The 16374-nt window shown below is 40.8% G+C and overlaps 1 protein-coding gene across 1 annotated transcript in view; it reads right to left on the reverse strand.

Moving 5' to 3' along the window:
* Positions 1–16374, reverse strand: part of LOC117529909 (atrial natriuretic peptide receptor 2) — a 137728-nt gene that overhangs the window by 57763 nt on the left and 63591 nt on the right. Inside the window, exons 9-10 of the mRNA XM_034192814.1 lie at positions 15783–15857; positions 13332–13409 (exon numbers count right to left, since the gene is read on the reverse strand). Coding sequence (XP_034048705.1) covers positions 13332–13409; positions 15783–15857 — 153 coding nt within the window. The remainder of the gene's footprint in view (positions 1–13331; positions 13410–15782; positions 15858–16374) is intronic.

The following is a 16374-nucleotide window of genomic DNA, read 5'->3' on the forward strand; positions in this document are numbered from 1 at the left end:
AAAGTACTGGAAAATCACACTTAAGTAAAAGTACAGATACCCACTAAAAAAATGACTTTGGTAGAAGTTCAAGTCACTGATTGAAATGCTACTCAAGTAAAAGTCTTAAAGTATCTAGTATTTATTGTACTTAAGTATGACAAATAATGTACAACTAAATGTACTCAAGTATTGAAAGTAAAAGTACAAGTAAATGTTAATAATCAAAAACGGACTGATTTTTTTTTTTTTTTTTTTTTTTTATAAAAGGCTTGTAAATGACTGGTAGTATTAGTCAAAATACTGAAAATTGTGCACATCACACTAAAACACTTCAGAAACAAGGTTTAAAACCTAAACGAGAGTAGGCTACTCACTAGGTGTTCACAGAAAACAGTTATTTATTTCTATATGTATTTATTTATTTTCATTGTTACATGGTTTTATCTTTTCTGTTGTTTTGTTTCATTAGGTTCTTTTTGTCTCTTTCTCTAAAATTGTATTGTAACATTATTAGTCTATTATTATTGACTATTATTGTCTATTATGTAGACTATTATTGTTGTTGCTATAGTATATGAATAAAAATAATCCATCCATCCATTTTCTTCCGCTTCATCTGGAGTCGGGTCGTGGGGGCAGCAGCTCAAGCAAAGCCGCCCAGACCTCCCGATCCACACACAACTCCCCCAGCTCCTCCGAGGGAACCCCAAGGCGTTCCCAAGCCAGCCGAGAGATGTAGTCCCTCCAGCGTGTCCTGGGTCTTCCCCGGGGCCTCCTCCCAATGGGACGTGCCCGGAACACCTCTCCAGCGAGGCGTCCAGGGGGCATCCGGAAAAGATGCCCGAGCCACCTCAACTGACTCCTTTCGATGTGGAGGAGCAGCGGCTCGACTCCGAGCTCCTCCCAAGTGACCGAGCTCCTCACCCTATCTCTATCTCTAAGGGAGCGCCCAGCCAATCTCGGCCGCTTGTACTCGCGATCTCGTTCTTTCAGTCATGAGCCAAATCTCATGACCATAGGTGGAGGAGTTTAAGTATGAATAAAAATAAATTAAAAAAAATTACAATTTGACTCTTTTACGACAACGAACGCTGAGCCATTAATTATACAGAAAACAACACAAACGTGCTGATGCGAACAGCTTAATGCTAACTTTAACATTGAAAACGCCATAGACATGCTAACGCGTTAGCATCGGTCCCGTTTTTAAGTTATAAAATACATCTATCAACTGTTTCAGAAGACCATAACAAGTCGGTTTAACATAAAAATATTAAATATTACTCACAGACATATGCTCTTCAGGGTTTTAGTGGGGAAAAATTAGGATAAAGCGAAATAAATGCACAAATCGTAGATCGAAGCACTGCTTTGACCTGCGAATCAGTGCTTCGATTGGTTCAAGGTTCAAAGCAAAGCAGCGCTGCAGAAAAGTTGATTACAGACCCGCTGCAGGTCTGTAATCAATGTAGAGAAATGATCATTTTCCTGACAAGCACCCCCCAAGTGCGCAACTGCAAAAAAGCCTATCGGACATGCCTCATGACAAATCGGCCTGCATAGATGTCAACCCCTTTGAGGGTCCACCTGTATAACCAAGTGAGAAAATCCATAAAATCAGCACAAAATCCTTATAACCTCCAAATCGCACCAAAATCTGTTTTATTACAGGACACACAACTGCATAGCGGTATCATGTGAACTGGGTTTTTGTCCACATATTATGAGTTGCCACAATGACATTAAAGTCAGGATCATTAGTATTTCCTCCACAGTTGAATTTCAAACAATAGAGATCTAGTATTCATGCGTCAAGCTGAATTTTATAGAACTGAATGTGTCAAATTTAGTTATTTTTTACAGAAACAAGAACTGTGTGTCACTAGTGGAAATAAAATCATGAAAAATAAATCGCATATAATGAACAAAATAAAACATACCTCAGAACTTCATCAAGTGTATCGAAAAAAAATAGGCCTCGCCAGTGCCTATGTTGCAGACGGGCATGTCAATGATCCTGTGTGTTTATTAGGGATGGGTATCGATAAGATATTATCGATTCCGCTTATTGATCCGATTCCTTATTGATACCTCTTGTGAATTTCTTGTATACTAAAAGTAGGCTTTACAGTTTTTCTATGTCAGCGGGTCAAACAGCTTTTTCTTATCGTGCACGCGTTCTGTGGAACAGTCTTCCTGCGACCGTGAGGCAGTCGGAGTCTGTGGACATTTTTAAGTCAAGCCTTAAAGCCTATGTTTATTCTCTTTCTTATGAATAGTTTTTATTTTTATCTGTTTTATTCTTTTACTTCTCTTTTAAATTATGTATTTAAATTTTTAAATTTTTATTTAGTTATTTTAATTTTTTATGTTGAACTGTTCTATGTGAGGTGCCTTGAGATGGCTTTTGTTGTGATTTGGCGCTTTATAAGCCGATTAAATTGAAATTGAATTGAACAACATTTTATTGAGTCTTAAAGTAAATAAATATGAAATTGGTCACTGGATCCTTAAACTTTGGACATAATGAACTCTACATGGTGGATCCTTGATCTCTGGACATAAATAAACAAAATCTGTAGTTTTTGTCAAAAGCATTTCCTTTCAGACATTTTGGCATGAATGTCTTTCCATATATCTGAGCTGAGCTCTTACAGCTGGTTGTGCTGCACGTCAACATCAGTTTAATTCATAAAGAACACAGGACGTATCATTTTGGGAAGAAAAAAAAGTTTTAGTCGATTGTTTTTTATTTTCCGTATTACAGCGTTTGGAGAGGTGTCATTTTATTTAAAGCAGCAATTTTGTGTCAACGGAATGGAGGACGATTCTCGTTTCTTGACTACAACATGACAAGAGTCCCAGTTAGTGACTTTAATCCACACAAAAGTGACTCATGATATTTTAGTGGCTTTGAGAGGAGTTAAGAAGCGGACTTACCGCTTCTGAAGAGCAGCGAATCAAAGAATCACGAGCCAGTAGTTCGAAGCATTGCTTCAATGGCTCACGCATCAAAGTGGAGTCGCACTGCAGATGATTACAGACCCACTGCAGACCAAACCCTGAATATCCGTAAGACTTTATTTGTACGTCCATATGACTCTGAAACTCGGAAAATCCGTATAGGTTGACATATATGGGCCTGACTTCGTTGCAGTCACTAGTAATCAGTGGTGTCTCTGGGTGAAAACACGACTTTTTTCGTGTGTGTGTGTGTGTGTGTTTTTTTTTTTTTTTTTGTAACGAGTAAGGGACAGGGCAAATACAAAATGTATCGGAGTAGAAGTATGCAATTAAGGTCGGAAATGTAGTGAAGTAAAAGTGAAAGTAAGCTGAATTAAAAAAACTCAAGAAAAGTACAAAGTCTCCCAAAACGTACTTAAGTACAGTAGTGAAGTATTTTTACTTTGTTACTATACAACACTGATAACAAATCAAGTCGGATTTGGTTTGAATTTCCCCACTGAACAATCAATCAATCAATCAACTTTTTTCTTATATAGCACCAAATCACAACAAACAGTTGCCCCAAGGCGCTCCACATTGTAAGGCAAGGCCATACAATAATTATGAAAAACCCCAACGGTCAAAACGACCCCCTATGAGCAAGCACTTGGCCACAGTGGGAAGGAAAAACTCCCTTTTAACAGGAAGAAACCTCCAGCAGAACCAGGCTCAGGGAGGGGCAGTCTTCTGCTGAGACTGGTTGGGGCTGAGGGAAAGAACCAGGAAAAAGACATGCCGAGAAGGGGGGCAGAGATCGATCACTAATGATTAAATGCAGAGTGATGCATACGGAGCAAAAAGAGAAAGAAACAGTGCATCATGGGAACCCCCCCACAGTCTACGTCTAAAGCAACATAACCAAGGGATGATCCAGGGTCACCCGATCCAGCCCTAACTATAAGCCTTAGCGAAAAGGAAAGTTTTAAGCCTAATCTTAAAAGTAGAGAGGGTATCTGTCTCCCTGATCTGAATTGGGAGCTGGTTCCACAGGAGAGGAGCCTGAAAGCTGAAGGCTCTGCCTCCCATTCTACTCTTACAAACCCTAGGAACCACAAGTAAGCCCGCAGTCTGAGAGCGAAGCGCTCTAATGGGGTAATATGGTACTACGAGGTCCCTAAGATAAGATGGGACCTGATTATTCAAAACCTTATAAGTAAGAAGAAGAATTTTAAATTCTATTCTAGAATTAACAGGAAGCCAATGAAGAGAGGCCAACACGGGTGAGATATGCTCTCTCCTGCTAGTCCCCGTCAGTACTCTAGCTGCAGCATTCTGAACCAACTGAAGGCTTTTTAGGGAACTTTTAGGACAACCTGATAATAATGAATTACAATAGTCCAGCCTAGAGGAAATAAATGCATGAATTAGTTTTTCAGCATCACTCTGAGACAAGACCTTTCTGATTTTAGAGATATTGCGTAAATGCAAAAAGGCAGTCCTACATATTTGTTTAATATGCGCTTTGAATGACATATCCTGATCAAAAATGACTCCAAGATTTCTCACAGTATTACTAGAGATCAGGGAAATGCCATCCAGAGTAACGATCTGGTTAGACACCATGCTTCTAAGATTTGTGGGGCCAAGTACAACAACTTCAGTTTTATCTGAGTTTAAAAGCAGGAAATTAGAGGTCATCCATGTCTTTATGTCTGTAAGACAATCCTGCAGTTTAGCTAATTGGTGTGTATCCTCTGGCTTCATGGATAGATAAAGCTGGGTATCATCTGCGTAACAATGAAAATTTAAGCAATACCGTCTAATAATACTGCCCAAGGGAAGCATGTACAAAGTGAACAAAATTGGTCCTAGCACAGAACCTTGTGGAACTCCATAATTAACTTCAGTCTGTGAAGAAGATTCCCCATTTACATGAACAAACTGTAATCTATTAGACAAATATGATTCAAACCACCGCAGCGCAGTGCCCTTAATACCTATGACATGCTCTAATCTCTGTAATAAAATTTTATGGTCAACAGTATCAAAAGCAGCACTGAGGTCCAACAGAACAAGCACAGAGATAAGTCCACTGTCCGAAGCCATAAGAAGATCATTTGTAACCTTCACTAATGCTGTTTCTGTACTATGATGAATTCTAAAACCTGACTGAAACTCTTCAAATAGACCATTCCTCTGCAGGTGATCAGTTAGCTGTTTTACAACTACCCTCTCAAGAATCTTTGAGAGAAAAGGAAGGTTGGAGATTGGCCTATAATTAGCTAAGATAGCTGGGTCAAGTGATGGCTTTTTAAGTAATGGTTTAATTACTGCCACCTTAAAGGCCTGTGGTACATAACCAACTAACAAAGATAGATTGATCATATTTAAGATTGAAGCATTAAATAATGGTAGGACTTCCTTGAGCAGCCTGGCAGGAATGGGGTCTAATAAACATGTTGATGGTTTGGATGAAGTAACTAATGAAAATAACTCAGACAGAACAATCGGAGAGAAAGAGTCTAACCAAATACCGGCATCACTGAAAGCAGCCAAAGATAACGATACATCTTTGGGATGGTTATGAGTAATTTTTTCTCTAATAGTCAAAATGTTGTTAGCAAAGAAAGTCATGAAGTCATTACTAGTTAAAGTTAATGGAATACTCAGCTCAATAGAGCTCTGACTCTTTGTCAGCCTGGCTACAGTGCTGAAAAGAAACCTGGGGTTGTTCTTATTTTCTTCAATTAGTGATGAGTAGAAAGATGTCCTAGCTTTACGGAGGGCTTTTTTATAGAGCAACAAACTCTTTTTCCAGGCTAAGTGAAGATCTTCTAAATTAGTGAGACGCCATTTCCTCTCCAACTTACGGGTTATCTGCTTTAAGCTACGAGTTTGTGAGTTATACCACGGAGTCAGACACTTCTGATTTAAAGCTCTCTTTTTCAGAGGAGCTACAGCATCCAAAGTTGTCTTCAATGAGGATGTAAAACTATTGACGAGATACTCTAACTCCCTTACAGAGTTTAGGTAGCTACTCTGCTCTGTGTTGGTATATGACATTAGAGAACATAAAGAAGGAATCATATCCTTAAACGTAGTTACAGCGCTTTCTGAAAGACTTCTAGTGTAATGAAACTTATTCCCCACTGCAGGGTAGTCCAACAGGGTAAATGTAAATGTTATTAAAAAATGATCAGACAGAAGGGAGTTTTCAGGGAATACTGTTAAGTCTTCTATTTCCATACCATAAGTCAGAACAAGATCTAAAATATGATTAAAGTGGTGGGTGGACTCATTTACTTTTTGAGCAAAGCCGATAGAGTCTAATAATAGATTAAATGCAGTGTTGAGGCTGTCATTCTCAGCATCTGTGTGGATGTTAAAATCGCCCACTATAATTATCTTATCTGAGCTAAGCACTAAGTCAGACAAAAGGTCTGAAAATTCACAGAGAAACTCACAGTAACGACCAGGTGGACGATAGATAATAACAAATAAAACTGTTTTTTGGGACTTCCAATTTGGATGGACAAGACTAAGAGACAAGCTTTCAAATGAATTAAAGCTCTGTCTAGGTTTTTGATTAATTAATAGGCTGGAATGGAAGATTGCTGCTAATCCTCCACCCCGGCCCGTGCTACGAGCATTCTGACAGTTAGTGTGACTCGGGGGTGTTGACTCATTTAAACTAACATATTCATCCTGCTGTAACCAGGTTTCTGTTAGGCAGAATAAATCAATACGTTGATCAATTATTATATCATTTACTAACAGGGACTTAGAAGAGAGAGACCTAATGTTTAATAGACCACATTTAACTGTTTTAGTCTGTGGTGCAATTGAAGGTGCTATATTATTTTTTCTTTTTGAATTTTTATGCTTAAATAGATTTTTGCTGGTTATTGGTGGTCTGGGAGCAGGCACCGTCTCTACGGGGATGGGGTAATGAGGGGATGGCAGGGGGAGAGAAGCTGCAGAGAGGTGTATAAGACCACAGCTCTGCCTCCTGGTCCCAACGCTAGACAGTCACAGTTTGGAGGATCCAAAAAAATTGGCCAGATTTCTAGAAATGAGAGCTGCTCCCTCTAAAGTGGGATGGATGCCGTCTCTCCTAACAAGACCAGGTTTTCCCCAGAAGCTTTGCCAATTATCAATGAAGCCCACCTCATTTTTTGGACACCACTCAGACAGCCAGCAATTCAAGGAGAACATGCGGCTAAACATGTCACTCCCGGTCTGATTGGGGAGGGGCCCAGAGAAAACAACAGAGTCCGACATTGTTTTTGCAAAGTTACACACCGATTTAATGTTAATTTTAGTGACCTCCGATTGGCGTAACCAAGTGTCATTACTGCCGACGTGAATTACAGTCTTACCAAATTTACGCTTAGCCTTAGCCAGCAATTTCAAATGTCCTTCGATGTTGCCTGCTCTGGCCCCCGGAAGACAATTGACAATGGTTGCTGGTGTCGCTAACTTCACATTTCTCAAAACAGAGTCGCCAATAACGAGAGTTTGATCCTCGGCGAGTGTATCGTCGAGTGGGGAAAAACGGTTAGAGATGTGAACGGGTTGACGGTGTACACGGGGCTTCTGTTTAGGGCTACGCTTCCTCCTCACAGTCACCCAGTCAGCCTGCTTTTCCGACTGCACGGGATCTGCCAGGGGGGAACTAACGGCGGCTAAGCTACCTTGGTCCGCACCGACTACAGGGGCCTGGCTAGCTGTAGAATTTTCCACGGTGCGGAGCCGAGCCTCCAATTCGCCCAGCCTGGCCTCCAAAGCTACGAATAAGCTGCACTTATTACAAGTACCGTTACTGCTAAAGGAGGCCGAGGAATAACTAAACATTTCACACCCAGAGCAGAAAAGTACGGGAGAGACAGGAGAAGCCGCCATGCTAAACCGGCTAAGAGCTAGTAGCTGCACTAAGCTAGCGGATTCCCAAAAACACACAAAGTGAATAATGTGCAAATAATCCAGAGGTGATTCAGCAGAAGGAGTGCCCCAATCAAGGCACCAAACAGGCCATGAAGCAGCACAGGGAACGCACGACAACGGTGCTAAAATAAAATAAAAATAAAAAAAAATAAAAACGAAAGCGTTAGCAAGCTAGTTAGCTTGCCAACGCTAATGAAAGTTAGCTGATAAAAGTGCTCCGTCGCGATGTTTCGACCGTTAGAGGTCTTCCTTAGGCGTTGGAGCACAGTAAAAAAGTTAAAAAAAATAAAAAGGTAAAAAAGTCTTGAAAAAGACTGTTAGTTCAAGTCCAAAGCAGCAGGTAGCAGTCTCTGTGTAAACAGTCCCAACAGAGAGCCAAAATTCTGACACTCAAAACAACCAGTAAAGGTTGGTAAATTTCATAGTCTTCATACAAACAGTAGGGGGCATCAAATAGCTACAGTAAAACTCATCTAAACAGTCATTGTATAAACCGGATATTTGCACTCACCGGACAAAAGCAAAAGTCCCAATGCTTTTGTATGGTTTTCCATGCAATAAACACTGTATATAATAGATTTTCACTCACATCGGACATTGTAATGTATATCCATTAAAATCCTCTCGTATATACTGGACATAGCAGTCTGGACGTGCCCAGTAACAGAGGTACAAAATGAAATTCAGCACCAGTGGCGGGCATAGATCCGCTAATCCGCTAACCGCTAATTATTGAAGCTAATGTTTTCATTATCGGATTAGCTTTTCAGATAACTTTGAAAGCCATCATTGAACAAATTATCTTCCGATAAGTTTTGATCTGATAATCTTTAGACTGCTAATATATTTTTGCAGGTGTGGTGAACAAAGCTTAACAGTTACAAACGTTTTTTAAGTTTAAAATCAGTTGAGTACCTACCTGTTAAATGTTTTGTAATAGATGTGCAGTTCTGCAAACAGAGGACAGCTGGTTCCAGAAGAAACCCCTCTATCCTCTGCAGGCAAAAGAGAACTGGTCACAAAAAAATAAAAAAGCTCATTTCTTTTGACCCCATACTGATACGCTGGCAATATCAGCCAAATCATCCAGAGGCATACAGTTTTAACGTATGGTTAAAATTTTAACCAAACTAATTTCGGACAAGTTATTTAAATTAACATCACGTCTGAAGTTTTATAAAGTGAAAATATCAGATATATATGTTTTAGTTTTAAAGTAATGCACTAATTTTGAAGGTTTTAGTGTGGATGTGTTGTCTCTACAAAGTGCATTATGGGTAATCTCAGTACATTCACGACAGAAGAAATGCATTTGAGACACTCTGATCAGGCTCCACACGGACAACAGCATTAAACTCTGTATATTGTGCATAAAACTCTTGTGAATATATTCTATGGGTTTATCCAAGGTTTGTCCTTCAATGCGCATATTAAGCAAATATGCAGGACTGCTTTTTTGCATTTGCGCAATATCTCTAAAATTAGAAAGGTCTTGTCTCAGAGTGATGCTGAAAAGCTAATTCATGCATTTATTTCTTCTAGGCTGGACTATTGTAATTCATTATTATCAGGTTGTCCTAAAAGTTCCCTGAAAAGCCTTCAGTTAATTCAAAATGCTGCAGCTAGAGTACTGACAGGGACTAGAAGGAGAGAGCATATTTCACCCATATTGGCTTCTCTTCATTGGCTCCCTGTTAATTCCAGAATAGAATTTAAATTCTTTTTCTTACTTATAAGGTTTTGAATAATCAGGTCCCATCTTATCTTAGGGACCTCATAGTACCATATCACCCCAATAGAGCGCTTCGCTCTCAGACTACAGGCTTACTTGTAGTTCCTAGGGTTTGTAAGAGTAGAGTGGGAGGCAGAGCCTTCAGCTTTCAGGCTCCTCTCCTGTGGAACCAGGACCAATTCGGATTAGGGAGACAGACACCCTCTCTACTTTTAAGATTAGGCTTAAAACTTTCCTTTTTGAAAAAGCTTATAGTTGGGGCTGGATCAGGTGACCCTGAACCATCCCTTAGTTATGCTGCTATAGACTTAGACTGCTAGGGGGGTTTCCCATGATGCACTCAGTGTTTCTTTTTATTCACCCCTTTTTGCTCTGTATGCACCACTCTGCTTTTAATCATTGGTGATTGATCTCTGCTCTCTTCCACAGCATGTCTTTTTCCTGATTCTGTCCCCTCAGCCCCAACCAGTCCCAGCAGAAGACTGCCCCTTCCTGAGCCTGGTTCTGCTGGAGGTTTCTTCCTGTTAAAAGGGAGTTTTCCTTCCCACTGTCGCCAAGTGCTTGCTCATAGGGGGTCGTTTTGACCGTTGGGGGTTTTCTGTAATTATTGTATGGCTTTTTGTTGTGTGTTGGGGGGTTTGGCTGGATGTTTTTGTGTTGTTTTCTTTTCTTTGCTCTCCCGGTGGTATGTAAACTGGTTTTTTGTCTGTGGAGAAGGTGCTGGCAGAAGAGTCCTTCACCCTCATCAGCATTATTAGCTGCACCTGTGGAGGATGTTCACGTGCAGGTCTACTGACTCGCAGCACCTGTGGATGATGCTCACGTGTAAACTTAAAGACTTTCAGCTGAAGCAGATAATGAGATGGCGTTCTGCATTTAAGCCATGAGTGGTTCAAGCAGAAATGCCGGGAACTCGACCTTGTGACGTTCGTTTGTGAGACGCTGAGGACCGCGCCAGGGTTTGACACATCGTGCCTGTGAAGGAGGACGGGTGAGGGACACATGCTGTCAGCACACATCAGAGGTGATTATTGTCTGAATGATCGTTAATAGTAATTTGGCATTTTGTTACGCAGTATATTTGAACATTGATGAGAATTGTGCAGTTTGCTTCTCACTGCCGTGGCGTACGGACTGATGATCCTCCACCTGTTGTGAGAAGCTGCTCATTTACATAAAGCTTAAATTCAGACCTGAATGTGTTGCTGATAGTGTGTGCCTCTGAAAGATATTTGCTGTAGCTCTGTTGACTTACCTCACCTTTTCCATCCTTCACAGAGTCAGTTTGTCGTGTCCACCTGGGGGGTGTTTGGCGGTGAATCTGAGTCCAGAAGCGCCGAGGCTTCGATCCTTTTGGGCGCTGGAGAGCGCACCGTCCTTCACTCCGCCAGACAAACCAAATATTTATGTTGTACACTAATTATTGCACTGGAGGGGAAATAAAATCGTTTTGTTTGTGGAACCGCTTTCTGGTTATTTAGCGCTGGGTTCGGTCAGACGTTGGTCCGCTCCTCAACCTGCGTCTGCACATAACACTTTTGCCTTACAATATAAAGCGCCTTGGGGCGACTGTTTGTTGTGATTTGGCGCTATATAAATAAAATTGATTTGATTTGATTTTGGGTTTATAGATGTTGTTATTGTGTTTGTTTTATGTAAAAATGCCAGAAGAAGCTCAGGTTGCTTCTCCATTATTTTCAATTGGAATCACTGCAATCGATTCCTGTTTGCGCTTTAGAATCCTGCTTATGTCAAACACTGTCTGTTGTCTTTGTTCCAGAGTAATATATATATAAGATTCAGTAAACTGAAATTTAGTTTGCGTTTATTAAATTCCACGCATCTTAAACGTAGCAGACACGGATTATCTGGAATTTTGTTTTGGCAAGTTTTCACGGTCTCTACTGCCATCTACTGGCCAGTAGTGTTCATGGCAGGACAAGTTTCTCACTCGACTGGTAAGCCACTGAAAGCCGAGATAGGCATGTCCCAACTTGTCCTCTGACACTCCAAAACGGAGGTGTTCTTTGTCTCGCTCCATCAGCGACTCCGTCATGACGCGCGAAGCCTCCGCGCAGCTTTCCATGACAAAATCTCTTGTTAAAAGTGAAATCTGCCAGAAAATGGCTGATGTCCAGCTCTTGTGATAACCAGAGAAATTGCACACGATGGTCCCGGAGCCATACAGCCATCCGTTTAGAAATGAAATGGTTGTTTCTGCCTGTCGATCGCGGCTCAGAGCGCAGCGCGCCGTGTGCCATTGTGGGCCGTCCTTAAAGCGGTAGTAACATTCCTTAATCTCTGTGAAGCCCAAAAAATTTTCACTGAAAGCCAAATGAATTTTCCGAATGGTTTCCAGCTGCCTGTCTCTAACAGTTTCTGAAAAAATTCTGATGGAGCAAAGCCCAAATCATTCCGCCATTTCCCTGACAATAAAAATCCAACGAGGGGGGTGGACCAGTGCTCACTCAAAGCCTGCCCACAGGTGAATGACGCAACCGACAGGCGTGAAAAAACTCACGCATGTGCACGAAGGTTCAAGCTTGGCTGACGTAAAAACATATGAATCAAATCCATATATTTTTTGCATAAAATAAAAAGGTCCGTTACTTTTCTAACAGACCTCGTATGACTTCACAACACTGAGTCGGAAAAAGATGCTCAAATGACCCACAATTCATAGAGGAAACTGTACCTACTGCACCGTTGGTTTAGAGGTTGATGATTGTATAAAGAAGTGGAGTTTGTTGAGGGACAAATTAATCCAGGAAAAGCCGCTGTTCTTGCAGCAAATTGCATAACGACACAACAGAGAACTTTAAAAGTGTCACGCGCACGTCAGCGTCATTGCATGGCCACGGAGGTACAGGGTTGTAGACGCATAAATCAGGCTTTAGGATTTTAATGTACCACTCTGCAGCTGACTTGGAAAAAAGAGTGACTCCACCAAATGTAATCTGTTTAATGCACATAATGCCTGGTGCTTATTTAAGGCAGGTGTTTACTTTTTTCAGACAATGTTTTGATCCAATTCAAGGTCAAGCTTTTAATCAAGGAAATACATAAGCCTAATTGGTGCTGTGGAGTCCCCATAGATCGTTCAGCGCCTACTGGCTGTAACTAATACATTACATACATATCACGGATTTTGTCTGTTTTATACGTATAATGGATTTTGTCCATTTTATACATATAACAGATTTTGATTATAACGGACAAAATTTCCTGGTCCATCTGAATCCATTCTATGCGAGTTTTACTGTATATCTAAATTTACACAAAAATATTTCACTTTCACAGTACAACTTTTTGGTGATATTAGAGTTCACATCTCAACAGGATTTGCTAATACCATCATCCCGAATATAAAGGGAATCCCCTGAGCACTTTGTGAGATCTAGCTCTGGAGAGACAGGCAGGCACACAGATGAACAGTTCTAGTGTTCCCCATATGGGCCTCTCTTCCACTGGGGAATATAGTCAAGAATCACTTTTCACAGGAATTTTATATAATAAAGCTAGAAAAGATTTGCATCTACCTCAAAATCTGACCAACGCTTCCTCCAAACTATAAGCTCTATGCTGGAAGGTTGTTTTGTAGTCCCCTTAGTAGTACGTAAGTCTTTAAAAATCAAAACAGCAGAAATTAAAATATGCACCAACCTCATTAAATCATCTAGTCAGCCCTGCAGATGAGTGAAACATTGGACATTTAATGAACACTTACATGTTTTAGTTCCAACAGCACTTGTCTAGTCAGCTCGATTCTCTTCTTGTTGACGTGCTTGATGGCCACCAGGTTCCCCTGTGTGCAACAAAGCAGAGTTAAGAGTGTTCAGAGCATTCTGAGCAAGTTCACATTATGTGTTTTCTGTTGTACAATGTAATAAAACACTATAATGATGAGACATTACAGTTTAGATGTAAATAAGGGAGGAAGAACAGCAGAACATGTTGACGACTGTGTTATAATCGCAAATCAGAGCAGTGCACATGAAAGATTCAGGGCTGAGAGGGAAGAAAAGCATCTTTCAGGAAAAACAAGAAGTGCGTTTGGGATCCGTATTGCAGTCACGCTGCACAGCAAGAATTACATGTCATTGTTAAATATGAGTATCCATAAATCGGCACAGATTGAAGGAGAGAGAGAGGTAAGACCTCACAGCTGCAGACTTGACAGATTGGTGAAAATATGCTGTCGTAGTAAATTTTCATTCTGAGCTCCTGCAAACTAAATGTGTGAGCTGAGAACTTGTATTCCCACTGTTGATGTGTTTTTTTGGAATACGCAGTGAGTGGTAGCAGCTGATCAAGGTGCCTTGTGGCTGATTAGGGCTGTGTGCATGAAAGCACAAAGATTTGACTTGTCGCTGATGGTTGAAACACAAAGGAGGTTGTGTACCTTTGGTTTTTAGTACTGTCACTAATATCTTCTTCTCAGAGTCTGTTATTGAGGGTCCTTATGGTAGTTTCTTAGCAGCCAACAACTTAAAGTGTAGGTGACACCAAAAAATGTGCACAAATTAATCACTAAAAACGATAAAATGTTGATATTTTAAAAAATCCTGAACAATCAAAGTCGATAAGTGCACAGGTGAAGGATAAACAACAGCTGCCTGAAGCCTGCTCTCTAGTTCATCTTTCGCGTTTGCGCCAGGCTGCAGCGGCCACACATAGCGCACCTCGTCCATGTCCAGTTCAAAATCTGATCCATAAATTAATGGGACTATTAAGATAATGGTTCTGGCACTGATATCACTCCCTCCTTCATCTCCAATGTTGGGACTCGGCAGGAAGTTCCTGGTTTTTAGTGGCGCGCAGTTCAAAATCTGAATATTTATCTCTTCAGTAACTGTGCACCAGGAAAGCATAATTTTCAAACTGTTGTTTAATTTTAGTCTTAAATACAAAAAAAAAAACATTACATATCGTGTCACCTATACTTTAATGCCTTCATATGTGGCATTTTTTGCTGTGAATTTTATCAGTTTTAAAGACATATGACCACGGCGTCATAGTTAATGTTCCTTCATAGTACACATCCTATGAGTCTACCTCAGTAACCATTCATTTGACATAATCATTACAGTGGTACCCAAGGATTTTCCAGAGAGACTAAGTACCAAAGATGTCAGGTCTCAGGTTAGCATCCAGGTCTCACTATCATACTGTAGGACTAAATCCAGCCTTTAAGACTTGGACCTTCATAGTCCTTCCTCCAAGGGTTGTCTGTCCAGCAAACTCATGACTTCATAAGCTCTTCACAGGCATCTCTTGTCCTCATCGATTGAGCTCCCAGAGATGTAAAATGAATGTCTCAACAAGTGTGCGGCTTTCAGCATAAACCAATCAACTTCTGACAACTGTGTTCATACAGTCATTGTAATCTTGGATCTCCTTCTTGATCCAAGACAATTGCAAACCCACACACTCTGACTCCTCACTCAACTTGTGCCGCATTCAGGGACTGATTCCACAAAGATCATAGCAACACCCCCAAAATCAATGCTAGTGCACCTTTCCTCACTTTTCCGAAGGTTGCTGAATCCTACAACCCTACCCAGCACCCAGCCCATGCAAGTATTGAGCAGAGTAGAAGCCAGAATACATCACTGACAAACAACAGAATTCACTAGGAATAAGCCAAAGATATATAATAAAGCGTTAATTTGTTTATTGGAAAAATAATCAACACATAATTGATGATAAAATAACGGTTACTGGCAGCCCCACAGTGATGGTTCCTGTATAAGTGGGAAGGATGCGGCCATCGTCGTAGGTTAATTAGCTTAGAACAGTAGACTGCACATTACCAGTACTTGCTGTGAGCCATGAGGGATTCAAGAATTACCAAGACATCAGCAATGATATAAATCCTCCATCATTCACATAAAAACAGACTGATATCAGCCTCTTTGCAGCCTCTTTTATCACGTGTATTCATTAAATGGATAAATTAACAGCAGCAACAAGTAGATGGCCATGCGCAGACTGTGGGATTGTAAAAGAGAAAAGAAAACTGACGCATTCTGCTGCTCACATTGAAACCAGCTACCTAAACTCGCCCACACTCTCCCTTTCTCTCCCCGGCTCTTTGGCTTTCTCTGCGAGCATGCACATATGTGGGTGGAAAAGGAGTGTGCAGGAGTTGAAAATGTCAGATCTCACTAAACCTTACCTTAAAATAGCCTGTTTTTGCAAATAGCTGATATTTTCCATGGGCAGTTATCAAGGAGCCGTAGCTGGAGCCTCTCTGGAAAGGTGGAAAAGAGTAGTAGGAAATAAAAGGTCAGTTAGCAACCAGGAGATAAGAGCACAGATGATTTTGGACTTCGCTAGACCGACATTCATGTCCAAAATAGTTTTCACTTTGTGTTTTCCTGAAAAGTACAGTTTTTCAGTTTTCAAACACTAAATATAGTCATCATGTAAATGTCTAAAGAGTACAGAGTGAATCAAAGCGTGCACGTTGCATACAGCCAGGGCGGTTCACTGGTATAGAATGCAAACACTGGCAACTACTCGGGACACTGGAAAATACATTGGGCTGGAAAATTACTGCGTTTTCCGTACACATTATCCCAGGAATTGGACCTGAAAACCAGTAATGAGAAATGCGAGTGCGCGTGCTTTTCATGAACGCTTACACATGTGCGTGCGCAGGCACGTCTGGGATGAAACACAATCCGAAGGAGATGCATTAGCCCTCAGAACCCGACGAGGAGCCATGAGATGTGTAAAGGCCTGAGGCCAGACGAGGGCTTATTTTA

This window comes from Thalassophryne amazonica, chromosome 17 (genome assembly GCF_902500255.1).
Source record: "Thalassophryne amazonica chromosome 17, fThaAma1.1, whole genome shotgun sequence".
Taxonomy (NCBI): domain Eukaryota; kingdom Metazoa; phylum Chordata; class Actinopteri; order Batrachoidiformes; family Batrachoididae; genus Thalassophryne; species Thalassophryne amazonica.